Source organism: Bufo bufo, chromosome 9 (genome assembly GCF_905171765.1).
Source record: "Bufo bufo chromosome 9, aBufBuf1.1, whole genome shotgun sequence".
Lineage (NCBI taxonomy): Eukaryota > Metazoa > Chordata > Amphibia > Anura > Bufonidae > Bufo > Bufo bufo.
Genome location: NC_053397.1, coordinates 167,914,840 through 167,942,570, shown reverse-complemented (window position 1 = coordinate 167,942,570; position 27,731 = coordinate 167,914,840). Strand labels below are relative to the sequence as shown.

Sequence of the window (27,731 nt, the reverse complement as noted above, 5' to 3'; positions counted from 1 at the left end):
AGCAGCATAAGGTCGGCGTACCAAGGACGACGAGGCCAATCCGGGGCTATTAGGATCGCCGGCGTGCCTTCCGCCGCGATCTTCCGAAGGACTCGTGGAAGAAGATGCAGGGGCGGAAAAACGTAAAGGAGAGAGAACCCCGTCCAGGGAAGGACGAGTGCGTCCGCGCCGTAAGCGTCCGGATCCTTGGCTCTGGCCATGAAGGTGGGAAGCTTGTGGTTGAATCTGGAGGCCATGAGATCCACGTCCGGACGACCCCAACGAAGGCAAAGAGACTCGAAGACGTCGGGGTGCAGAGACCACTCGCCCGGGTCGATCGTCGTCCGGCTGAGGAAATCCGCCGCCCAATTGTCCACCCCCGGGATGTAAATGGCCGAAAGGGCTGGAACATGAACTTCCGCCCAGCGAAGGATTAGAGACACCTCCCTCATCGCCGCCGCGCTGCGAGTGCCCCCCTGATGATTTATGTATGCCACAGCCGTGGCATTGTCCGATTGGACACGAACAGGGTGACCCTGAAGCAGCGAAGTCCAATGCCGGAGTGAGAGGAGAACCGCCCTCAGCTCCAGAACGTTGATCGGCAGTTTGGACTCCGATGGAGACCAAGTGCCTTGTACGGACCGAGGAGGAAACACCCCCCCCCCAACCCCGCAGACTGGCATCGGTGGTAATCACCAACCAGGTTATCGGCAAAAAGGATTTCCCCTGGAGAGGGGTCCGCAACCACCAGAGAAGAGAGGAGCGAACCTGGGGGGAAGGGGAAAATGCCGATCCAGACTCTCCTGGGACTTGTCCCAGGCGGACAGAATGGCAGTCTGAAAGGTGCGGGAGTGATACTGCGCGTAGGGGATTGCTTCGAAACAGGACACCATCTGTCCCAGGACCCGCATGCTGAACCGGAAAGAAGGATGGCGGTGGGTCAGAAGGCTCCGAACCGACCTGGCGCTTTTCTGACGGAAGCCGAACCTCCGCTGCCTCTGTATCCAGCAGCATCCCCAGAAAGATCAGTTGTCTGGATGGAACAAGAGAGGATTTGGGAAGATTGATAATCCAACCGAACCGGCGTAAGGTTTGTAGCGAGAGGTCCACACTGGCAGATGTCAGTGACAGAGAGGGTGCCTTGATAAGGAGATCGTCCAAATATGGAAGAAGAAAAACTCCCCTGGAACGAAGTAAGGCGAGGACAGGGGCTAGGACCTTTGTGAAAACGCGAGGGGCCGTTGCCAGCCCGAAGGGGAGGGCAACGAACTGGTAGTGGTCGGACCCCACTGCAAAGCGCAGAAAGCACTGATGACACCGAGCGATTGGAATATGAAGGTAGGCGTCCTGGATGTCGATAGAGGCCAGGAACTCCCCTTTTTCCAGAGAGGCCACCACCGACCTGAGAGACTCCATCCGGAACCGCTGAAGACGAAGGAAACGGTTTAACCGTTTTAGATCCAGAATGGGACGAACCGAGCCTTCTTTTTTGGGGACCACAAAAAGGTTCGAATAGAACCCCTTGAATCTTTCTTCCATAGGAACCGGAGCGATGACCCCTTTGTCCAGAAGGGTACGAGTGGCAGTAAAGAAGTCGGCCGCCCCTTGGGGATCCCGGGGAACCCGGGAGCGAAAGAACCGAACTGGGGGAAGGGACGCAAACTCGAGTTTGTACCCGGAAGACACAACCTCGAGAGCCCAGGCGTCGGAGACGTGCGCCTGCCAGAAGTCCCTGAACAGGAGGAGACGTCCCCCCACCCGGGTGGGTGGGGGCGCACCTTCAGGTAGGGTTCTGCTTGGTCGCGGGAGGGCGAGCAGGCTGTGACTTGCGCCAGGAGGGCTGGGTGCGAAAAAAAGGTTTCTTACGTCTGTCTTGGACAGGGTTAGAGGATGGACCTGAAGTGGTGCGAGGTGCGGGAGCCCTGCGGGAAGACCTGAAGCGAGAAAAGGTGAGACGTCCTCGAGTGGTGCTCCTAGTCCTGGATTGGGGAAGATGTGTACTCTTCCCTCCCGTGGCTTCGGAGATGATTTCATCCAAGCGGGTCCCGAACAATCGAGAGCCAGTGAAGGGAAGGCCAGTAAGAGACCGCTTTGACGTGGCGTCCGCCGTCCAAACCTTTAACCAAAGCTCCCTCCTAGCCGAAACGGCCAGGGCAGACGAACGGGCTATGAGAGCCCCCGCATCCAGGGATGCCTCACAGACAAATTTGCCGGCTTGAACAATAAGTTGGGCTAGAGCACGGAGGTCCTGAATAGGGACGTCGGATTCAAGCTCCTGGTCCAGCTGAGACGCCCACTCCGAAACCGCTTTTCCAGCCCAAGCGGAGGCAAAGACTGGCCTGAGGGCGGAACCGGAGGCTGCAAAGATACCCTTTGTAATGGCCTCTATATGGCGATCTTCCGTGGATTGTAAGGAAGAACCATCTGCAACGGGAATAGCCGTGCTTTTGGACAAACGGGCCACAGGGGGGGTCGACTTTAGGTGGTGACGCCCAGTTTGTAATGCAATCCGCCGGGAATGGATAACAGATATCCAACTTCTTAGGCGGGGTAAAACGGGCATCAGGACGGGCCCAGGCCTTAGAAACCACCGACGAGAAGTCAGCGTGGAGGGGAAAAACCGCAGACGCCTGTTTTTGGCGAAAAAAGGAAACACAGTTTTTTTCAGAATTAGGAGGATCATCGTGAATCTTAAAGGTATCACGGATATTGTTAATAAGATGGCCCACGGCAGAAGCCAGCTTTGAAGGCAAGGCCGAGTCCATATCCCAATCAGAATCGACTAGCTCCCCTTCAGAGGGCATATCCTGTAATGAGGAAGGGCCCGACTGAGAGCGCACCCTTGGGGGTGATACCGAAGCATCCGAGGATGATAGGTGCTCCGCCCTGGACCGCTTCTGGGGTTGACGGGCTCTGGAGGTGTCGCCTGGAGAGAGAGACTCAGACGGGTCAGCTAAGGTAGCGGACCCGGAGGGCCCAGCAGGGGAATTATCCGGCTGCGGTAAGGGCAATGCATCTGCAAGGCGGCCCACAACGTTAGTGAGACTGACCACAGCCTGGGAAAGGGATCTAGCCCAGTCAGGGGGATCCAAGAGGCCAGGGGGTGACACAGCAGATGGCGGACTCTGTAATGGGGCTTTGCAAGCCGAGCAATGCGGGTCAGGCTGCCCTTGAGGAAGGGGCGCCTTACATGCGGTGCAGGTATGATACCAAGGTCCAGCAGGCACCGAGGGGTCAGACATGTTGGCTGGAAGTAATATAAAAAAACGTCCAGGCCAGAGGGCTGCAGTGCTAGAAGGGGTCAACAGTCTTACCAGGTCACAGTGGGAGCAGACGGTACAGCAGCGGCAACAGCAGCGGCAAAACGGCAGCACCTGAGGTAAAATGATCCGTCCTGAGAGCAGGCAGGCACGAAGAGGAGGCGGGGCTAGTGAGGAGCGGGAAGAATAGACGTCCGCCCCTGACTGAAGCCTAACATACACAGGGGGAACGGAACGAAGCTCCGCCCACCGATGAAACTTTTCGCGCGCGCACGCGATTCAAAAGAAAAAAAAAAAATATATATATATATATATATATACCGCCGAAGCCCCACAGAATATTGTCCCCCGTCCACCTCCATATAAGCGGAGGCGAGCGACACTGGTAGCCGGACAAAAGCGTGCGCCTGTTAGAATGTCAGCCGGCAGTTCAACAAAGCCGCAGCACTAGCCGAGATAACGAAAGGCGGCCGACACGGCCGCCGCACCTGAGGTAAACTGCGCTGTAACCCTCCCCCTCGAGCACCGCTCAGCTCTGCCCCACACACAAAGTAGCCATTTTGCAATTCTAAGTCGCCATCTGGAGCCCTGGGTCTGTTGCGACTCTGTTGTCCCTGTTGAAAAAAGCAAAAAAATTGAAAGTAAAAAATAAAAAATAAAATAAAATCTTTAGCAAAGACAGCTCTGCAGTGCAGAGAGTGTCTTGCCTCCTTGACACTAAGCAAAAAACTGGTAGTCTCTCGCTCCAGGCTGAGGGTATAGCTGCTGGAGGAGGGGCTTAACAGTCTTTCACTTAGTGTCACGCCTCCTATGGAGATGAGCTATACCCAAGGTTTCCCGTGTCCCCCAAGGAATTGGGCGAGAAAATACATTTTTCTCGTGAATGGCATTGAGGGACACAGCACCATGGGATGTCCCAAAGCAGTCCCCGAGGGTGGGAAAAAATAGCCATGCGAAGAACCTAGCGCACAGTCGCTTGCAGAAACTTGCCGGCCTTGCAGACTTGGGAAGCAGAGGCTAAATGCCGGACCGCCCATGATGCCCCAACCGCCCTAGTGGAGCGAGAGGTCAACCGGAAGGGGGGCTCACGACTAGGGCTGCAGTAAACTATTATTTTAGTAATAGAGTATTCTGCCGATTATTTTTTACGATTAATCGAGTAATCGAATAAGAAAAAATTTATTAATAGACAGTTTTCCTTAATAAAAAACTCATCAGACCCTCTGCCATCAGTCCCCAACACCCTTCGTTCCCCACTGTGCGATCAGCCCAAGTGCATCAGCTCCGCTCCCACCCCCCAGTGCCATCAGCTCCGCTCCCACCCCCCAGTGCCATCAGCTCCGCTCCCACCCCCCAGTGCCATCAGCTCCGCTCCCACCCCCCAGTGCCATCAGCTCCGCTCCCACCCCCCAGTGCCATCAGCTCCGCTCCCACCCCCCAGTGCCATCAGCTCCGCTCCCCCACCCCAGTGCCATCAGCTCCGCTCCCCCACCCCAGTGCTATCAGCTCCGCTCCCCCACCCCCTTCAGATCTCCGCACCCAGTGCCATCCGCTCTCCCCCCACCCCAATGCCTTCAGCTTTGTGCATTGATCCAAGGGAGAAATTCCAGGTAGCTGGGCAGCAAATCTATAGCTTGCAGGGTGCATAGTACTACATGTCCCAGCAAGCTGACATGTTCGAATACAGACGGGGCAAGCTGCCACTTGTAGTTCTACACTCAGACTGCTGCCTCTGCTCTATAGGAATGTTAGCGGTAACTAAAGGAGTAGGTGTAATGGAGGTAACAAGAGACACAGAAGGGCTCAGACGACCACTTGGATGGAGCAGGGCACAGAACCATACATGCAGGAGGATTACTTACACAAGTCCAACGGCCTGCTCTATCTATAACGCCGCCGCCATGATCCCAGAGTGCTTGCTGCCATGACAACCATGATCTGCCAGCGCAGGACGCAATACAGGCCACGTGACGATTCTTCTACCAATAGGGAAGGGCTATGGACGGTGTGACGTTTCAGAAGGAATACGGACATTTTGGATACGGGCAGTCCTTTCACTAATGTAGTGTAGTACAAGTCACGTGAGGTTACTTTACCGGCATGGAAGGGGAAGAGACTTATCCCAATGTAAGTCTAAGTAGGGAAAACTAAAGGGAGAGGAAGGTGGTGGAGCTACTAATTCGGTGGAAAGTGATGAAGTGACCGAGAACAAGAGGAAAAGAGAACAGTGTATGAGGGAGGAGGGGGCTCCGGGAGAATTCTCTGAGCGCAGTGCGGGCCAGCGGGATACCAGGGAGCGGGAGTAATAGCAAGCGCTTCACTCCTGCTCCGTGGTCACGTGAAATTTGCATCGAGGATTTTTTGGTGTCGAATTACTAGATTTAATCGTTTCAGCTCTACTCACGACCCTTCGCTACATAGGCTTCCTTAACGGCTGACCTAATCCAAAGGGAGATGGTAGCTTTGGAGGCTTGTAAACCCTTACGTGAGCCCTCAGGGACAACAAAGAGTCAGATCGACGGAAGGACTCCATTAGCTGAAGAAGCGCCCGAACCACATCCAGACGGTGGAGAGACCGCTCTCTGGGATGAGAGGGGTTGGGACAGAAAGAAGGTAGAACAATCTCCTCATTAATGTAGAAGTGAGAACGCTGGACCTTCTACTGTTTACCCGATTGGCAGTGTGGCACCCGCCTCAGGCGATTGGACAAGTTCAGGCTGCACCAACCATTTACTACTTCCAATTTGCCCTCATTGTGGTTGCACCCAATTTGGTGCAACCCCTAAAGGGGAGCAAACCATTTTTTAAAAATTTTGGCTTTTATGTTCACTTGACATACTACCCTATGAGCGCCTCTCTCTCCTTATTGCCACTATTTGTCCTCATTAATGTGGAAGGAAGAAACCACCTTGGGAAGAAAGGAGGGAACTGGGCGCAAGACAACCTTGTCCTGGTGAAAAACCAAAAAGGGGGACTGACACGAGAGATCACCTGCCAACGGAGGAGAAGGAAGTATCTGCCGAGGGAGACTGTTAGCGGGTTCAGCCACCAGTGCAAGTCCCTGCGGACCTGAGGGGACAGACGGATCGGGCAACTGAGGCCTGACAGGGACTTGTACCGGGCAAGAATTAAAAGTGGAACGGCTCGGGTGTGGAATCAGAAATAAATAATTGCCTCGAAGGCAGCAACCATCCGGCATAGAACACGCATACACGCCCAGATGGGCAGAGGAGACGGCTCGCGAAGGCGAGACACCCCTGATTGGAGAGCCACCACCTTCTTCTGAGGGTGGAACACTCAGCCAAGGAGAGTGTCAAGGACCATGCCTAGGAATTCCATCCTCTGACTGGGAACCAGGGAGGACTTGGTGTGATTCACCAGCCAGCCGAACTGGGACAACACGGACAGGTTGTCCTCCCGGGACGGAGCCTTCACAAGAAGATCGTCCAGGTAGGGTATTACGGCAACTCCGCTGGCACGAAGAAGTGTGACCAGAGGAGCCAACACCTTGATAAAGACCCTCGGGGCAAACTCCAGGCTGAAGGGCAAAGCCACAAACTGAAAATGCAGAGAACCTACCGCCAAGCGAAGGCATCTCTGATGAGACCGAGCTATGGGGACATGCAGATAGGCGTCTCGGATGTCGATGAACAACAGAAACTCGCCCACCTCCAGGGAAGCAATCACTGACCTGAGGGACTCCATAGGAAAGTGGCGGACTCAGACAAAATAATTGAACGCCTTCAGATCCAAAATGGCGAGAAGAGCACTGTCCTTCTTGGGAACCGTGAAGAGGTTTGAGTAAAACCCTTGAAAACGTTCCGAGGTCGGAACAGGAACAAATACCCCCGTCCGCGTGAAGGGAATGAATGACCTGAAAAAAAACGTCCGACTGGTCGGGGGACCTGGGCGGCGGCGACGACGACGACTGGAAGAATCAACCCATGGGAAGGGCGGAGAATTCTATTTTGTACCCGGAGGAAGCCATCTCCAGAACCCAGTGTCGTCCACGGTTGCGCTCCATTGATCCTGAAAAGAGAGCAAACGAGCGGGGGAAACAAGTCATGCAGATAACGGCTTTGCAGACTGGGGTTTGGAAGGCTTAGGGCAGGCGTGCCAGGAGGGCTTGGCCTTGAAGGAAGGACGAGCAGTCTTTTTGTCCTGACGGAGTCCCGAAAGGAGCGAAAACGCTGAGACCGCGATGAAGGCATAGGACAGCGGCGGCGGGAACGGTTCTGGGGCAGCAGGGAACTTTTCCCACCCGTGGCCCCAGAAATAAGCTCCTCCAAACGTCTCCCAAAAAGCCTACCACCTAGGAATGGGAGAGATACGAGAGCCTTTTTGGAGGCGGCATCCGCAGCCCAGGCCCAAAGCCAAACCATGCGGCGGATGGCCACTGAGTTAGCAGCCGCCATACCAGAGCAGCATGCCGATTCCAGGGAAGCATCACAAAGGTACTTGGAGGCCTGGAGATGGAGCTCCCCCTGAGCAGAATCGGAGGGTAAGGACCGAACAAGCTGTACAGGCCCAGACCATACAGGCCTTAGCAACCCAAGACGCAGCAAAGGCAGGGCGGATAGCAGAACCTGCTGCAACGAATAAAGACTTGGACAAGGAGTCTTTTTGTCCAATGGATCAGACAAGTACGCTGTGTCGGCCAAAGGAAGGGTGGTGGCCTTAGCAAGTCTGGCTACTTGTGGATCTACCTGAAGAGGGACAGACCATAGTAATGGACTCCTAGGAAAAGGGTAAGAGGACGTCCGAACCCTTGGCGGGCTGAAGACGCCTATCCGGGTGACGCCACTCCTTGGCCAGGAGTGCGTCCAGATCCACATGGTGAGGGAAACCAAAGCGGGGCGCCTGGAACAGCGGAATGATACGGATTCCTGAGCCGAGGAGGAGGGGGTCTTCCTGCACGTGGAGAGCATCCATAACTGCCCTGATGAGATTCTGCATGGCCGCAGACAGGGCAGTGCTCTGCTCCAGAATTAGAGTCAGAGGAGTCCTCCGAGGCAGCAGAAGGTGCTGCAGGGGGGGGATTCGTCGCCAGCCTCAGACTTGTCCTGGGAATGACCCGAGGAAGAGCAGGACATGGTTGTGGGACCTGGTGTCAGAACGTGAGTGTGCCCCGTCCGCGGAGGAGTCCCTGGGAGGGGCAGAGGCGGATGCAATTTGGGCAGGCAAGCGGTCCAGTGACTCAACCATTGATTGGGAGAGTCGGGCCAGGTTCCCTATGGCTTGGGACAGAAGCCCATTCAGGAGGAACCGACACAAAAGGGGTGGTGAGGGTGTCCTGAGAGGGTCTGGGGGCAAGGCACTGCGCACAAACAGGCTCAGGCTGACCGCAAGACAACTTTTTATTACAGCGGGCGCACGTATAATATGTGACGACACCGCAGGGGGCTGGGAGTCTTCTCTGGAAGAGGACATGAGGGCTGAGTGAGAGCCTGAAAAAAAGCAAAGCAGCCAGCCACATGCTGTCCTACCGGACCCCATGTGCTGTGTCCCCGAAGAGGTGCTGCAGCAGTCACAGGGGAGGCCAGGAAGGTTGCAGGAGATTGGAGAGCGTCCCTCAGGATTGCTGGCAAGATGGAGGTCCCAGAAGAAGACAAACTCCGTCCCCAGGCAAAAGCCCACGCTAAACTGGGATAGGAGGGGAAGGAGACCCCTCCCAGGAGCCGAGAGAAGCGGGAAGGGGGCCAAGAAAAAAGCCCGGGAAGCAAGGGGAGAGGACTAGAAGGATGCAGCCTAGGCTAGGTAAAAGCCTTGATTAATGGAGTGGCCAGGAAAGAAGCGCCGTCGGCGGGACGGAACCGCGGGAGACCGTGGGCCCTCCGGAAGGAAAAGAACAGAACAGGTGAGGGGGACTCCTGAGGAGAAGCGACGCCCAGGGAGGGAAAAACAGGGGGGAAACGGAGCACCAGGGGCCAGAAGAGACAGGGTAGGGAAGATGCGGCTCAGTCCCAGGCAAAAGCCAGGGGCTAAATTAAAGGAAGGCCAGGGAGAGGCATAGGTGGTCAGGGAAGAGAAAGATGGAGGCCCAGCTAACCAAGAGGGCTGGTGTGGGGGATTCCGGAGAGAGGGGGGCCCCACACATCCCCCCCCCCCTCTCAGGTTAAGTTAACAGTGCTGGGTGTCAGAATCCAGGAACTTCTGGATTGCAGGCAAACACTTTAACCTGGGGACCCACAGGCCATGCTAGAAGCAAGGGGAAAACCAGGGGCACCTCGACATGAGGTGCTTCGGCAAGCTCGCACATATGTGGGATTACCGGCATGCCACTGCGGATGCAGTAATGGGGGACAGGCTGAGCTGCGAGGTACTGAGAGTACGCACCCGCAGGAGGTGCAACTAAAGTGGATATCCACGATGGTGCCCTATCCTGCAGCAGGCCGAGACCTACAGGAGAAGAAAAAAAGAATAAAAAAAAACTAAAAGCAGCACTTCACTCGACGATGCCATTACCTGTAGTCCGCACGGGCGCAGACTACAGTGTGTAGTGCGCATGTGCAGGATTTCAAACAGGCTCAGGGATTACGTCAGTGCGCCAGCTCTTGAATATATTATATTAGAGGCGGCACTGGACTCATGAAGGTGGCGCTGGGCACCGGACCGAGGGGTTCGGCTGGGCACCAAGTTAAGAAAGGACATCCCCTTGGGCACCTTATGTAAGTCATTAGCATATCACTAAAATCGATTTTAGAAATAAATAAATCAAGACTATTAGTTAATAAGGGCATAATTTAATACAGCTCAGGGAGACCTACAAGTAGCTATGTGTTACTGTAGGGGGTAAAATGTGGTGACAGAATCTCTAAGTATTTTCAGTAATTTTATGAATTCCCAGAGAACCACTTTAAGTCCAAAATTCTGTGCTGATTAGAGGTTCTGCGGGAATTAAGAAAATGAAAATACTTAAATATTTTATTATAGATATATTCTCAAATACCTTTTATTAGTTATAATGGCTCGTTTTGTCTGGGGAGCAATCATCAGGGGACACAAAATGGCCTGCTGCTCATTAGCCACACCTCACCCTCCTCTCATGTCTCCTCATCTTCTCCATTCCCAGAGATTCACCTGTATTCAGGATCATGATACCTGACAATCAGAGCAGAGAGGAGGAGGAGGAAGCACTATGGCTCATTGTGGTGAAGTAACGGACAGGTTTTGTGTGTACTAATAGGACGGCGGCCATTTTATTTCTTCTAATCATTGCTCCCTAGACAAAACAAGCCATTTTAACTGATGAAAGGTATTTGTGAATATATTTATAAAAAAAATAATATTTAAGTATTTTCATTTTTTTTATTCCTGGAGAACCCTTTTAATGATTTAATATACCTTCAGAGGTAATTTGAAACCCTGGCGGAAGGAAAATCAAGGACCTTACCTACCTTTTAAATCCTGCCATACTGGTCACCAGTCTGTCTAACTCTTCTACCTTAAAAAAAAAAAAATTATAAATAACAATTCTGATTTCAATGCAGACAGAATGCCACCTGTTATGAATGATTTATTAATGGTAGTCAGTGCAAACAGTCTGAAAACAATGACTCACCTTTAGGCCTCCTGCACACGACGTTTTTTTTCCCCCCGTTTATTGGACGTTTTTTGCGTTCCGTATATGGAACCATTCATTTCAATGGTTCCGCAAAAAAAACGGAATGTACTCCGTATGCATTCCGTTTAAAGATAGAACATGTCCTATTATTGCCCGTAAATCACGTTCCGTGGCTCCATTCAAGTCAATGGGTCCGCAAAAAAACGGAACACATACGGAAATGCATCCGTAGGTCTTCCGTTTCTGTTCCGTTTTTGCGGAACCATCTATTGAAAATGTTATGCCCAGCCCAATTTTATCTATGTAATTACTGTATATGCCATACGGAAAAACGGAACAGAAACAAAAAAACGGAACAACGGATCCGTGAAAAACGGTCGTGTGCAGGAGGCCTTAGAGTAAGGGCAGAAGTCCAGCACACTGACCGAGACAAGTAAAGTCTCTAACACACGACAATCTCTTACCCGTTTGAACCTTTGATTTCACAGGGAATTTCCATATTAATGTTACTTCCAGTTTGGTTTCAAAGTAGACATAGCACCATATTGGATAGGTGCCCAAAATATAACCAAACCATTCTTGTGAAGATCTGTTCCTCTAAGGGCGCATTCACATGAACGTGTGACAGCCATGCCAGTTTTGCGGACAACAAACCACGGATCCGCAAAACATGCACCCCACATCTCGATGGGGACCCAAGATGCAGCCAAAGATATGACACGTCCTATCTTTTGCGGCGCAGCAGCACGGACCGGAAGCCCCTCCGTGTGCTTATCCTGAGGAAAGCCTCTATGCAAATACGGTTTTTGGTGCACCATTGGAGGGGCACCATCATGACACTGTCCCTGAGATTTCAAAGCCTGTAGCAATGAGACAGGGGAAGCCAGGTGCACCCAAAGAAGCAGCCACGCCCATGGTGCACCTACAATTTGCATAAAAATAAAAGCATTTCTCTGAATTTGGGGGACATGATTTTCATAAGAAAGGTATGGTTATGTGGGGCACCTATGTAACATGGCAGTATGCTTACTAACTAATTTTTGAGGCCACACTCCCTTTATGAAAAAGGGGACAAGATCTAAAAAAAATGCCTAAAAAATTCCCTGAGAGATTCATGAAGACCAGAGCCTTCTTCACAAGTACATGGCATACGAGGAGGAACTGCACACAGATGTAGCATATACACAGTTTCTGCCTTCAGCACTACTCATCATCAGGATTCTTTTTCAGGCACCAAATTTTGACACCACATTTTATTTAAAGGGTATAAGTACCCTCACCACACATGTCTGATTCAGTAATTACTTGTATTTCCCATGGAATAATAATGCAGGGGAATCTTATTAGAACTCTATGCTGTCCTCTGTTATTCCTCCTGGATATGTATGAATAAACTGACAACTTGTTGTTACCATTTCCATCCAAGTGGTGTTCTTACAGTATGCGACACCCCCATAACTAGCAACATCCAATCTTTTAATTTCTAGTATGAATAACATAGGAACATTCAAAGTTTCCTGAAAAAAAACAAGTATTGCTAACACACAAAGAAATCAATGTGCCAGGAGAGCCGACAGAAAGGGGACCCTTTCACCTCTCCCGACAAGTCTTTTTTAGTAACTGCTTGCACTGCCCAGGTTGTAACAAATCGAAAGTATACATTCTTATGACTCCATGTTGTGCCATTCCTCATTATTCCTACTAGAAGTTTTAGAATAAATGTCCAGCTGTGTAATACCAGTGTGACCCTGCACAGTCTGATATTTACCAATCAGTGCTGTACAGGGGGACACACCCAACTGGTAACATCCAGCTGGACCTTTATAGCAGACTGCTTCTAGTAGGAATAATAGAGAAAAGGCACAACATAGTATTATATTAATATATTATTACATAGGAACGCAAGCAGTTACTAAAATGACATGTCAGGAGAGGTGTTCTTTAATCTTTTAGTATGCTTAGCACTTTCATAAAAAGTGACATTTCCACAGGGTAAAAAGACTTTGTACCTTGTCATGGTCTCCCTCAAATAGCTGCAAGAAGCTGGCCTGTGTTCCGGTTGTGCCCTTTACCCCGCGGAAGCGGAGTTCATTCCTGGCTCGCTCCAGATTGCGCAGATCCATGCACAGGTCTTGAAGCCAGAGACAAGCACGTTTTCCTACAGTGGTCAGCTGGGCCGGTCTACAACAAGAACACGTGAATTCAGGTACAATTACCAGTTCTTTTAGCTTTTTCTATCACCAGAATACTGAGAGGACTCCATTCATCTGTCGGGACTCCCAGGCATTCCAATGAGGGAACCCACCCCCTCCCATAGTCAGAGTGCACAGACCAGCCTCATCGGATCTGTCAGTGACCAAATGTTTATTAGCCATCACCCTCAAAAGTAACAAGGTCTGCTGAGAATTAGGGTATATATGCATCAGGTACATTCAGGGGCGGACTGGGAACATAATGTGGCCCTAAAAAAAAAAAAAAAAAAAAAAAAAAAGTGTCCCCATATTGTAGGTGGGTCCAAATCGACAGCAGGCAGGGCTAATATAAGTAGGCATTCAACTCTATCACCGTCCTGAGGATGGCAATTAATCAATGCTGACAGCATGAGATCGCTATGAACCTGGGCATCAGCCAACAGGGAAATTTACCTGCAAGGTCTACAGCTAGTTCGCCCCTGGGTATATTTGGTGCAGAAAATTCTGCAACTGCCCCATTCATCTGGAAGGGGCTTACAGAAATCCAGACAAGCCGCATAGCCAACCTCATTTAGATGTGAGGAATGGAGTTTCCAGTTGCAGTAATTTCTGCAATGAATATGCTACATATGAACACAGGCTAATGGAACATGCACATGGCAGTATAGTGTATGCAGATTTTCAGGCGGTTTTGTCTAAGTTTCCACGGCAAAATCTGCATCTGCCGATTTCAGAACGTGCACCGCAGGTCAATTTTCCGTGTGGAAAATTTCTACAACGTGTACATGACATTTTAAAAACCTACTTCGCTGGTAATGTAATATGCAGAGGATGTGCCACACGGAAAATCCATGCGCAATAAGCAGCAAGAGCATACACCCTTAGGGCTCTTTCACACGAGCGGATGCCATGCGTGAAAGACAGACTAGCACCGTTCCGGACAGCAGGGACACGGAGCATTAACATGATTGATAATGCTCCGTGCCTCTCAGATCTTTTTACTACAAAATCACAGTGAGATAAAGTTGTCACTGTGATTTTGTAGTAAAAAGATCACAGAGAGGCACGGAGCATTATCAATCATGTTAATGCTCCGTTTCTCTGCTGTCCAGAGCGGGGTTTGGCACTCTTTCACGCAGCGGATTCCACGCACAGCATCCAGTCGTGTGAAAGAGCCCTTATATTTCTGCACCAATGATGAAATAGGATTTTTATTTCCACCCATATAGTTTTAAATCGAAATAAGTACATCTGATGTGTAGCTTTTTTTCCTCTTCTTTTTTAAAAACTTCTGCACGGTGTGAACCTGGTGTAATTCCAAGTTCTGTGTGTAACCCTGGCCTAAAAGTATTTCACAGGATGCAACTGCAAAGATTATAGGAGTTATCATTTTGTAAGAGTGAGTGGGCATCAAGCTCAACTAAGGCTACACCAGAATACATTCCGTTCCGTTTTGTTGCGTTCCCATGCATGGTTTGGATTCAGCATCAAAAACCATGTTGGTCAATGGTTCCGGATCCGTTTTTTGGGGAAATGGTATTTGATGCTGGATCCTGCATGTTCATTTTCGATATAATAAAAACGGATCCATTCTGAATAGATGCAGCCGGTTGTATTATTCAAAAGGAAAGGAAAACGCAGATGTGAAAGTAGCCTAACACAAGGACACAAACACAGCGACTGTGCCATCGCTTACTGATAGTGGGTGAATCCTAAGGTTGGAAGATCAGCGTATTTTTCTGCAAAGTCGGCCAAGCGGCTTATGACCCGAGCAAGCTGAGAAAAAAAAAAAAAAAAAAAAAAAACACATTACAGTTTGTCGGGGAATATTATTATTATTACTACTACTATGCTTGCTTTATTTTAGGTACAGTTCTTACCTTTGGAAGCAGTAGATCAAGGCCATCACGCAGAACTATAAGGTCCTAGAAGTACGAAAAATATTGAGAGAGAAGCAAAAGAAGACGTTACGGTGTGCTGCTATACCAGAGACTGCTGCTGACTATGTCTCCCCATCTGCACCTCACACTAAAAGCAGACGCACAGCTTCCATCTGTTTTGGCATTTAGGCCTTCGGAACCAGTTACTAGTTTTCCATAGCATTTTGTTTTTCCATTTTTTTTTATTTTTATTTTTACAAAAAGTCAATACTTACCGGCCCCCCCCATCGCCCCGTGGCTCCCTTTGCTAGACTTCTGGTCACTGTCTGTAAATGCACAGGACGACGACCACTGCAGCCAAAGACTGACCTTAGCAGCGACGTGTCCCAAAGTGGCATGGGCAGCTTGGGGATACATCCCCGCTGAGGCCAGTCATTGGCTGCAGTGACACATAAACCTGTAAGTGCGGAAGTTTACATTCAAGGACTGGAAGTGCAGTGAAGAGAGCCAGAGCAGAGGGGCGCAGGCGAGTATGGGTTTCTCCACAGGTACCACTGGTTTAAGTTGTAGTCTTTATAAACTTACAACAGTAGTCCTGGAATTTACTAAAAAGAACCTGCCACCTGAGGGCAGCACAGTGTAGTGACAGACCCTCGTTCAGCGGGCTGTCACTTCTGTGATGGCAGTCAGGGAGCACCAGAGCTACGAGGGAGATGTGTCTAATGAGACTCGATGCCCCGTCCTCCTGACTGGCAGCTTTCCTATTGTGCATAGGAAGTAAACCTGACCATCATCATGAGGAGGCAGGGGAGAAGGCGGCAACGAGTCTCATGAGATGAATCTCTCTCGCAGCACTCGTGTCAGTATTCTAATAGTACTGACTGCAAGCCCAGATGTGACAGACCACTGAAATCAGTGCGTCTGTCACTGTACTGTGCTGCCCTTAGTAAAGACAGCATAGTGAAGGTAACCGGTTCCCTTTAAAGGGGTTATTTAGGAAAAGTTATTGATGACCTATCCTCAGGATAGGTCATCCATATCACATCTGCGGGGGTCTAAATCCCAGGAACCCGCTGATCTGCTCTGTGTACGTTGCGGCCTCTTCCTAGGTCAGTGATGTCACCGTACAATCGCTCACAAGCCTAGTTGCAGCTCAGCCCCATTCAAGTCAATACCAAGCACAGCCGCTAGGCGCTGTGCTAGGAAAGCTGTCGGGAGCCCGAAGCTCACCAGAGCGCCGGTGAGCACAACAGCAACCTCGGCGGGGATGCCGGGACTTGGACCCCTGCCAATGTGATCATGATCACCTATCCTGAAGATAGGTGATCATTATCTTAGTAACCCCTTTAATATTGTAACTTGACTAGTATACAGGAAACACTGGTCCAGCACATAACAGAATAACGGGGCTGGTTGCTAGCGGCAGCTCTACGCTATCCCGTACACTGCCCCCTCTGTAATAGTTTGCTATAAGTTACAGAAATTCCATCCTCTGAGATGAAGTCCCGAGGAAACACTCACAGTATTGTCCCCTACATAACAGGAAGTGGCTCCCAGGTGAATGATGGGTGCTGCTCTGGGACAACAGTGTGCAAATGTATGCACGTGGGCCATGACATCATGCCGCAAGCGCTTCTCCTCCTCAGCTGCCATTTTGAAGTCTATGTTCTCCAAGTTGGCCTCCATCTCTTGGATCTGCTCCTCTGACACTGGTAGCCCCAGGCTCTGTATAAGCAGAAACAATAATTTATTCAGTACAAAAAAATATTAATAGGCAAAGAGCAGATTATTAAAAACATTTTTCCTTCCATTGGTGGCAGCGCCCCTCCTATTTTTCTTCACTGCTGGTAGCCGTCTCCACCTAGTCAATCAGCTGTCTTGGTCTGCAAGCTCCAGTTCGGAGCTGTGCATTAATCCAGTCTGGTGATACTTCTAATCTACTGCACATGCTCCGCTTCCTCTAATGCAGTGCTTCTCAAATAGTGGGGCGCGCCCCCCAGGGGGGGCGCCAGGCTCCGTAAAGGGGGGCTCGTTCAGGGCCGGCCTTTGGGGTGTGCGAATTTCTTCTGTATAATGCCGGCAGGCAGGCCGGGCGGCCGGCGCGTCCCTCAGTGATGTCACGTGCCTGCGCCGCCTGCTTTATGAATGAAGCAGGCGGCGCAGACAAGTGACGTCACTGAGGGACGCGCCAGCCGCCCGGCCCGCCTGCTGGCATTATACAGAAGAAATTCGGATATACGGTACTATTAGGAGTGAGGGGGGCATGTTTAATAACTTTAAACGGCGGCGGCGGGCACACGGAATCTGTGGATGGCACAGTTATGGGGTGGGGGGTCTGTGGATGGCACATATATAACTGTGCCTGCCACAGGTCCCCCCCATAAGTGTCCGTCAGCCACAGATCCCCCCCATAAGTGTCCGTCATCCACAGATCCCCCCCATAAGTGTCCGTCATCCACAGATCCCCCCCCATAAGTGTCCGTCATCCACAGATCCCCCCCATAAGTGTCCGTCAGCCACAGATCCCCCCCATAAGTGTCCGTCAGCCACAGATCCCCCCCATAAGTGTCCGTCATCCACAGATCCCCCCCATAAGTGTCCGTCATCCACAGATCCCCCCCATAAGTGTCCGTCATCCACAGATCCCCCCCATAAGTGTCCGTCATCCACATTTCTTTCTTTTTTTATTCTCTTATACGTCAATAAGGATACAGTGTTATGCAGAGGTGTACTTATAACAATTTTATAGACAAATGATACCATTTACAGTCGCGCGGGGGGCGCAAAATGTTTTCTTCTTCCTAGGGGGGGCATGACAGAAAATAATTGAGAAGCACTGCTCTAATCTAATATTCCATTGTGAGAAAACTTCTATAACCATGTTAAAAAAATAAAATAAGTAAAATTTGAAGGCTATGGACACCTTTCGGGACAACTTTACTTAAAGGGGTTCACCAGTTCATAATGAATTTTTTTTGTCTGCCCAGAGTACCGCAAACACTGCATATTTGTGCACAGTGAAAACTGTTAAAGTCAAACCCCCCCCCACCTTCCCCTGTTCCCAGCATCACTACATGCGGATCCGCAAAACACTTACGGACGTGTGAATGGACCCTTAGGGGTAATATGCAAAATAACTGTGGAGCCCCAGTTATGGGTCTTCAACAAAGTGAAAGCCCATTTAGGGGAGGAACCTTTCCTCCAGGTGCCTATATATACTTCCACGGATCAGTCTTACATGGAGTCATGGATAAGAACCGGAGAGTTCTAAACGCGTAGACTGCGAATTACACAAATGGAGGTTGTAGTACTGTACGAATAACTGATCACCGTAATAAAGGAACAGACCGCTCAAAATTGCTTTGGAGCGCTGGATTGTTTTTTCTCCGGTCTCAAGAGGTCTGACCATGGATCCCTGGGCACCCAGAGACTAATCTATGCAGGTGAGCTGGTTTGCCTTACAAGTTCTCCGGCTCTAACCTCTCCTGTTCTCCTTATTAAGACCGAATACTAGTCAAACTATGAGGTTAATCAGCTAAGAAGATTGTACAGGAGAGGAAAGTGTGCAGAGTCTGGAGACAGAGCCTTAGGGCGACCGATCTCTTTGACGCGTTACACTGTGAACTCAACTCTGCAGCTTGCTGTGTATTGTGATACAGAAAAGCTGCAAACACCAAATAGTGCAAAATATTGTATAAAACCAAACTGCAAAAAGGCTTTACAGCCAAATATGCCCCTAAGGTGTCCACAGCTTTTATAGCTCCCTGCTGACCTGCAAGAGGTACTCCGGGTGATAAATGGGGCATTGATAATTATGCTTTTTACACTCAAGGGAATGGCAACGCCTAGTTGTACATTTATGCATACATTTCCTGAAGTAGTAATAGAGGAACACCACACAATAGAGATCTAGGACAAGATGCTCTAGAATTTTTATTTAATAGAGAATACAACTAATTATGGAAACAAAAGAGTCTGTCATCATGTGAAATAATTGTTTTCCACTCGTCTTTGATCCTCTCTGCGCTGCTGGGGGATGCGCTAACTGGACTTGTCACCTCTCCTGACATATCAGTTTTAGTAACTACTTCCTGCTAGAAGTTTACAGTCTGCAGTAAAGGTATTGCTGAGTGTTACCAGTACATGGCGTGTCTGACACTGTCCAATCAGTGCTGCCAGTGTCAGACTGTGCAGGGACACAACCCCAACTGGTAACACCCTAAAGGACCTTTACTGCAAGCTGCTGTCACGTCCCTCCTATCTAGAATCCCAGCAGGTCTGTCAGCTATATAGTCATTCTTCTTCTCCCGCTTCCTAAACTCCACATGGAGAAAACTGAATTTATTGTCTTCCCCCATGTCACTCAGCCCCCTACCAGACTGCTCCTTTACAGTTAAAGGGGTTGTCCGGGTTCAGAGCTGAACCTGGACATATCCCCATTTTCACCCAGGCAGCCCCCCTGACTTGAGCATCGGAGCAGTTCATGCTCCGATGCTCTCCTTTGCGCAGGGCAAAGGCATTTTCTGGAGTTCCGGTGACGTACCGGGCTCTCCATGGGGCTCCCAGGTGGAGGTTTCCGCCCAGCAGTGAGCCCGGTGACGTCGTCGGCAGCCTGTGAAACGGCTAGGGCAGCGCTAAAGCCCGCCCGTCAGAGCCAGTGACATCACCGAACACACTGCTAGGCAGAAGCTTCCGCCTGGCAGTGTGTTATTGTAAATAAAAGAGCCCTTGCCCTGCGTGATCCTGCGCAGGGTAAGGGAGAGCATCGGAGCATGAGATGCTCCGATGCTAACATCAGGGGGGGCTGCCTGGGTGAAGGGGATATGTCGGGGTTCTGATAGCACAACGTTTTCTCCAGTCTCGCAGGTCCGCTGCCTGGGGGTAACATTTGATTCTGCCCTGTCCTTTAAGCCACACATCCAAATCCTTTCCTCCACCTGCCGCTTTCAACTTAAGAACATCTCTCGCATTCGCTCTGTCCTCAACCCTGAGTCAACTAAAATGCTAGTGCATGCTAGAGACCCAGCCTATTAGAAATAATGACTGGCGTCCCAGATCGCCGCACATAGGTGCTGATGTTAACTCCGGGTTTTTTCACCCTTCAGATGCTGTGGTCACACTTGAACACTGCATCTAAAAGCTGTAATGTCAGCGATCGGCATTATTGCCGGTCACTGACATTAGCCGTAGGCCTCCGCTGTTTGAAACAGCAGAGACACACCGGCTATGGCGCTGGTATCGAAGGGGTTAACAATGAAGCCAGGTTCTGTTAGGGATCAAATAACGGGGGTTTGAGTAGTTAGCACGTCAATCTTGCCTATGCTGTGGAGGGACACATTACCCCAACTGCTGGTCGATGATCTGGGGAGCCATCGCATCGCAGTCGTTCACCCCTAGTAGTCCTACAAGGGACACTAAAGCTCCGTGATATGTGCAGAGGATCCTGTGGCCACGTTTTTGCCCCCCTTGGCAGGGCTTCCAACTGCCATCTTTCAGAAGGATAATGCGCCCACACTTCCTTGGCCTGCCCAGATTGATCCCCAATCAAGCATTTATGGGACCAGCCTAGACGCCAGTTTATGAGTGCGCAGGATCTACTGGACCAACTGCAGCATCTGTGGGCAAACGTGTCGCACGATACCATACGGAACTTGTATGCCTCCATGCCCAACCATATCTCATGCTGTATCCAGGCTGGAGGCGGGCCAACTGGGTCCTAAAGCCTCCTTTCAATTTTACAGTTTTCCCCAATTAACTTCTCCTTTCACTCCAATACTGTAATTGCTTACATATATCATTATATTCACAAAGTTTCATTTGATTCCAATGGCTGCTTCTTGGTGTGTTATTTTTTGTCAGTGTGCATAGTTATGGTCAGTTAACAAGTTGTAGCTTTGGGGGAGAAAATGCTCTTTAAATTATTATGTAAATTAGTGATTTGGTGCACTGTTCAGAGCACCACATCCCAGCTGCTTTCCCTCCAAACACCTCCACTACTGTATGTATGACAGGGCCAGGTAATGTGATGTCCTAATGGAGCCTGTGCCCTGCTGCTCCATTCATTCTTTACTGGCCAAGCACTGTATTGGGGCGCGCGACTCCAATTCCCTGTTGGACACCCACCAATTAGTTAATTATCTCCTATGCAGTGGACAGGAAATACTCTTGTAGTTCCCGGAATACCCCTTTAAATTGGCTTGAAAGGAGAAACTTCTCTTTAGGTTTGAAAACGTTGTGAAAATGACATTTGGAAAGAAGGAAAAAAAAAAATAATGAAGGATTAGGCCTCATGCACACGACCGTTGTGTGCATCCGGGCCGTTGTACCGTTTTCCGTTTTTTTTTCGCGGACCCATTGACTTTCAATGGGTCCGTGGAAAAATCGGAAAATGCACCGTTTTGCAGCCGAGACCGTGATCCGTGTATCCTGTCCGTCAAAAAAATAGGACCTGTCCTATTTTTTTGACGGACAACGGTTCACGGACCCATTCAAGTCAATGGGTCCGTGAAAGAACACGGATGCACACAAGATTGGCATCCGTGTCCGTGATCCGTGGCCGTAGGTTAGTTTTTATACAGACGGATCCGAAGATCCGTCTGCATAAAAGCTTTTTCAGAGCGGAGTTTTCACTTCGTAAAAACTCAGTACCGACAGTATATTCTAACACAGAGGCGTTCCCATAGTGATGGGGACGCTTCAGGTTAGAATATACTAAAAGAACTGTGTACATGACTGCCCCCCCCCCTGTAGTTAACACATTGGTGGCCAGTGTGGCCGACCCCCCCCCCCTGTAGTTAACTCATTGGTGGCCAGTGTGGCCGACCCCCCCCTCCCTCCCTCCCCTGTAGTTAACTCATTGGTGGCCAGTGTGGCCGACCCCCCCCCCCCCCTCCCTCCCCTGTAGTTAACTTGTTGGTGGCCAGTGCGGCCGGCCCCCCTCTCCTGTAGTTAACTCGTTGGTGGCCAGTGGGCCCCCCCCTCCCTCCCCCTCCTAATTAAAATCTCCCCCCTATCATTGGTGGCAGCGGAGAGTACCGATCGGAGTCCCAGTTTAATCGCTGGGGCTCCGATCGGTAACCATGGCAACCAGGACGCTACTGCAGTCTCGGTTGCCATGGTTACTTAGCAATTTGTAGAACCATTATACTTACCTGCGAGCTGCGCCTGCGATGTCTGCGTCCGGCCGGGAGCTCCTCCTACTGGTAAGTGACAGGTCAATCGGTACTCTCCGCTGCCACCAATGATAGGGGGGAGATTTTAATTAGGAGGGGGAGGGAGGGGAGAAGGCCCACTGGCCACCAATGAGTTAACTACAGGGGGGGGGGGGGGGCTGCCCCCCTGCTGCCTGGCAGCACCTGCCAGGCAGCAGGGGGCAGTCATGTACACAGTTCTTTTAGTATATTCTAACCTGAAGCGTCCCCATCACCATGGGAACGCCTCTGTGTTAGAATATACTGTCGGATTTGAGTTTCACGATGTAACTCAAATCCGACGGTATATTCTAACATAGAGGCGTTTCCATAATGATGGGGACGCTTCAAGTTAAAATATATCATTGGATTGGAGAAAACTCAGATCCTATGGTATATTAACTCCTGACTTTACATTGAAAGTCAATGGGGGACGGATCCGTTTGAAATTGCACCATATTGTGTCAACGTCAAACGGATTCGTCCCCATTGACTTGCATTGTAATTCAGGACGGATCCGTTTGGCTCTGCACAGCCAGGCGGACACCAAAACGACTTTTTTTTCATGTCCGTGGATCCTCCAAAAATCAAGGAAGACCCACGGACTAAAAAACGGTCACGGCGCACGGAAAAACGGAACCCGTTTTTGCAGACCGCAAAAAAATACGGTCGTGTTCATGAGGCCTAAGAAGACAAAATAGGGGAAACCAGCAATGATCTGTTCTAGAAGAGGAGGAGATGAAGCCACTGTAGAGCATGGTAGGACAGGCTTATAAATAGTCCTTTTCACTGAACGCCCACACGATTTAATGAAATCTAAAGGACTTTTTTTTGTTTTTAACTCTAAAACATCAATTAGCAAGCAAATTAGTAACCACGAGGTATCCCTGCTGACAAACGAAAACTATCACTGACAAAGAGGACTCGTGAAAAAATAGACGTGGGGCCTTGTTCAGCAGAAAGGTTAAGATGGGGGGAAAAAATTCTCGAGACTAAAGATAGTCTGCGGCTAATACCTCCTCTACCAGGTCTAAAAATAAGAGGAGATCTTAATGTTCAGACGGCATCAGATCTCACACTGCACGGGGTCTACGGCTTTCATGTATCTGCTGGAACAAGAGCATTAGATCCATGCAATGTCTCCTACTGGGGTTCTCTGGGCCAACATAAAGGAACGAATGCTGGGAGCCAGGTCTGAGTGCCGAGGCCCCCCTAACTGCTAGAATGAGGAGAGAGAAGAGCTCCGATATAGCGCTCTCTCCTCACTGCAGTAGACGGACTCAATAGAAAGTCTATGTGCCCATCGTGATCCCGTCTCCTGGCACAAACACTTCGAATAGAATAAATGACCAGTTTTACTGAATATTTTCCCACAAAACTAGATGCATAGATTAGGTACAAGATCTCGCAGATCTGCTCAGCTCCTCCTGCCCTATAACATGCTGCCCGCAGGTTACACTGCAATTTGTGGCGACCGGTTCCCTTTAAAAATAATAGTTTTTATTATAAAACGATAGCTTTGTTTAATACATTGCCATATTCGGAGACTTCAAACTTTATTTTTTTGAAAAAAATTTACATTATAGATACAATTTTTGGATACATGCGAGTCAACCAACCAATGTGAATAATGTAATGGAGCGGGTCGTTACGGTTGCGGTAATACTGGATGTAACAGCGTCTGGAACGTGGGAGGCATGTAGAAGGCCCCGGCCTACATAACTACTGGGCACCGCTGGATTCTGCTTGAGGAGGACACTAACCGCTCAGATGCCACAGTAGCCATTGACCAAAGCGGTAAACTGCCGGGATCAGAGTCATCTCCAACCCTGGCAGTGGTACAATCACCCCGGAACCTGCAAGCGATGGCGTGGGCCCTGCTCCTGAGCCGTCAATGTGATGTACTATCCTCGCTGCACTCGGTGCCAGAATACTACATCACTGAGCGGGAAGGGGTTAAGGAGGACCCGTCACCTCTAAAGACTGTATTCCAGGTGAAATACTGCAGGAGCGTCTATTCTTAGGGCTCACCAACATGACCATATTTTTCTTCAGTGTATAGATGCCCTTACAACTCTGTTCTGTGCCGTTCCTCCATTATTACTCCAATAAATGAATCAATACATTGACAACTGGATGTTCCATTCCCCTTGCCAAAGGGCCGTGTCCTAATATAGCCTGACAGGCCAGTGTCTGAGTGTGTAGGGACACCCAGCTGTCAATTTAGTCATACATTTCTAATAGGAATAACAGAGGAACCACACAACACAGAGCTGTAAGATGATTGTCCAGCATAGTTATTTCATGGGGAACACAGACATGTCAGGAGAGGCGAGGGGTCTTCTGTGGGCTCTGTTCACATCTGTGTAGGAGCCTCTACTGCGGGTTCCATCAGAACTGACCGAAAGACTAGAGCAGGGATGCTCAACCGGCAGCTGTTGCAAAACTACAACTCCCAGCATGCCCAGACAACCTACAGCTATCAGCCTACAGCAGAGCATGATGGGATGTAGTCAGGTTGAGCATCCCTGGACTAGAGTGTCAGGCAGCGCTAATCTCCCCTTAAAGGGGCATTTCCATCTCAGACATTGATGGCCCATCACTGGAATATGCCATCAATATCAGATAGCCTCCAAAGTGAAGAAGAGCGTACTGAGCATGTGTGGTCACCCTCCATTCACCGCTATCGGAGGTCCGAACACGCCGAGCACTGGCCTGGCTATTTCCGGCAGTCCCATACAGGTGAATGGAGAGACGGCCGTGCATGTGCGGCGCCCTCTCCGCTCACTTCTAGGGGACCCTGAAATTAGCAGGGCGCTCTTGCGCAGCTTTTTCTCGGAAGTCCCATAGAAATGAATTGAGAGCATGCTGCGCATGCACTGTGCGCTCGCCTTTGCTTTGGGGACCCCACTCTTGAGATAGCAGCAGGTCCCAGAGGTGAGGCCCGCACCTATCTGACACAGGTGGCATCCTCAGCGATAAGTCACCCACGTCCGAGACGACCCAACCCCTTAACGCAACCGACACCACAAAGCAACTCGATAGACCCCAACACAAGTCAATGGGGACCACCCAGGGCAGGCGCTGTCTGTCCTAGGAGAGATGTGTACTGCAGGGGTCACGCCAGCAGCTGCAAAACTACAACTCCCAGCATGACCCATTTACCTCTATGGGAGTTCCGAGAACATCTGAGCAAGTGTGCATGCTGGGACTTGTAGTTTCACGACAGCTGGAGTGCCCAAGATGTAAAGCAGGGATCAGCAACCTTCGGCACTCCAGCTGCTGCGAAACTACAACTCCCAGCATGCACAGTTGCTCTGCTCTTCTAGGAACTCTCCCAGAAATTACTTTAGCATGCTGGGAGTTGTAGTTTTACAGCAGTTAAACTGCCGAAGGCTGCTGATCCCTGCTCGACACCTGTTGTGAAACTACAACTCCCAGCATGCACACTTGCTCGGATGTTCTCAGAACTCCTGTAGAGGTAAAAGGGGGCATGCTGGGAGTTGTAGTTTCGCAGCAGCTGGCCATTTTGACCCCTTCCACCTTCATCATACTCAGTGACCGCTGCACTATGGACGAAAGGGACCTTAGCATTGTCACTAACGGGCTGCGACATTTGAAGCTTTTTGGGTTTCAACTTCTCCAAAGGTGCAGAACTGCGACATATTCAGACGTCCATTTGCACCACCAGACCAGGGGCGCAGCTTGCGCCTGTTTTGTGGTGTAGAATAGAACCGCTGAGCGGGAATGATGCGACATTTCAGTCACGGTGCAGCCACACGTAGCCCCTCCACCGCCCCGTTTACGTTACCCGCTGGGCCTGCGCCAGGTACAACCACAGCCGCCTCCACGTCTGGAATTTCTTGCTGTCGCTGAAGTTGAAGGCCATTTCCCGGCTGGCATATCGCGACACCAGAGGGGAGCGGTACCGCAGGACTTCTTCCGGGCCCTGGGCAAGCGGCGACACGCTGCCAGTCACTCTGGGCACGGACTCTGCGCTCAGACCACTGCTCGCGTCCATGTCGTGTGTGTGTGAGCGAGAATGAGCGCGTGAGCTCCAATATGGCAGCGAGACTGGGGCCGCTCCCGCCTATCACCGGCGGCTCCTCCATTACATGCGGCCAATGAAGCGCCGGCGGGGAGGTTTCTATGGTAACGCGGTGCCCATTGCCGCCCGTTCTCTAGTTCTGATGTGTGTGAAATGACAGAGCCGCGCATGGCTTGTTCACACAACAGGTTGCTAAAACCAGTAAAGCTGTGCGGTTTTTTTCTTCTGTATTTTCTTTTCCGTAGCCCTAGGAAGGACAGTGGGTGACATAGGTGCATTTCTATGGGGCCGCACAGTGTGCTGCCCCGATCCGGAATTGCGGATACGCAATTCCGTTCCCGAAAAAAATAGAACATGTCCTATTCTTGTCCGCAATTGCGGACAAGATTAGGCATTTTCTATTAGGGCCTCATGCACACGACCGTTGTGTGTATCCGCGGCCGTTGTTCCGTTTTCCGTTTTTTTTTTTGCGGACCCATTGACTTTCAATGGGTCCGTGGAAAAATCAGAAAATGCACCGTTTTGCAGCCGAGACCGTGATCCGTGTATCCTGTCCGTCAAAAAAATAAGACCTGTCCTATTTTTTTGACGGACAACGGTTCACAGACCCATTCAAGTCAATGGGTCTGTGAAAGAACACGGATGCACACAAGATTGGCATCCGTGGCCGTAGGTTAGTTTTTATACAGACGGATCCGAAGATCCGTCTGCATAAAAGCTTTTTCATAGCTGAGTTTTCACTTTGCGAAAACTCAGAACCGACAGTATATTCTAACACAGAGGCGTTCCCATGGTGATGGGGACGCTTCAGGTTAGAATATACTAAAAGAACTGTGTACATGACTGCCCCCTGCTGCCTGCCCCCCCCTGTAGTTAACACATTGGTGGCCAGTGCGGCCGCCCCCCCTCCCTCCCCTGTAGTTAACTCATTGGTGGCCAATGGGCCCCCCTCCCTCCCCTGTAGTTAACTCATTGGTGGCCAGTGGGCCCCCCTCCCTCCCCTGTAGTTAACTCATTGGTGGCCAGTGGGCCCCCCTCCCTCCCCTGTAGTTAACTCGTTGGTGGCCAGTGCGGCCGGCCCCCCTCCCTCCCCTGTAGTTAACTCATTGGTGGCCAGTGGGCCCCCCCCCTCCCTCCCCTGTAGTTAACTCGTTGGTGGCCAGTGGGCCTTCTCCCCTCCCTCCCCCTCCTAATTAAAATCTCCCCCCTATCATTGGTGGCAGCGGAGTGTACCGATCGGAGTCCCAGTTTAATCGCTGGGGCTCCGATCGGTAACCATGGCAACCAGGACGCTACTGCAGTCCCGGTTGCCATGGTTACTTAGCAATTTGTAGAACCATTATACTTACCTGCGAGATGCGATGTCTGCGTCCGGCCGGGAGCTCCTCCTACTGGTAAGTGACATGACCTGTCACTTACCAGTAGGAGGAGCTCCCGGCCGGACGCAGACATCGCAGCTCTTCAGGTAAGTATAATGGTTCTACAAATTGCTAAGTAACCATGGCAACCGGGACTGCAGTAGCGTCCTGGTTGCCATGGTTACCGATCGGAGCCCCAGCGATTAAACTGGGACTCCGATCGGTACACTCCGCTGCCACCAATGATAGGGGGGAGATTT

At 50.5% G+C, this 27,731-nt stretch overlaps 1 protein-coding gene across 1 annotated transcript in view; it reads right to left on the bottom strand.

The window, feature by feature from the left end:
• Window positions 1–26,237, bottom strand: part of ADSL (adenylosuccinate lyase) — an 84,289-nt gene extending 58,052 nt beyond the window's left edge. The window contains exons 1-6 of the mRNA XM_040407743.1: window positions 25,877–26,237; window positions 16,397–16,600; window positions 14,876–14,920; window positions 14,692–14,771; window positions 12,813–12,984; window positions 10,637–10,683 (exon numbers count right to left, since the gene is read on the bottom strand). Coding sequence (XP_040263677.1) covers window positions 10,637–10,683; window positions 12,813–12,984; window positions 14,692–14,771; window positions 14,876–14,920; window positions 16,397–16,600; window positions 25,877–26,086 — 758 coding nt within the window. The 5' untranslated portion in view covers window positions 26,087–26,237. The remainder of the gene's footprint in view (window positions 1–10,636; window positions 10,684–12,812; window positions 12,985–14,691; window positions 14,772–14,875; window positions 14,921–16,396; window positions 16,601–25,876) is intronic.
• Between the last annotated feature and the right edge of the window lie 1,494 nt (window positions 26,238–27,731).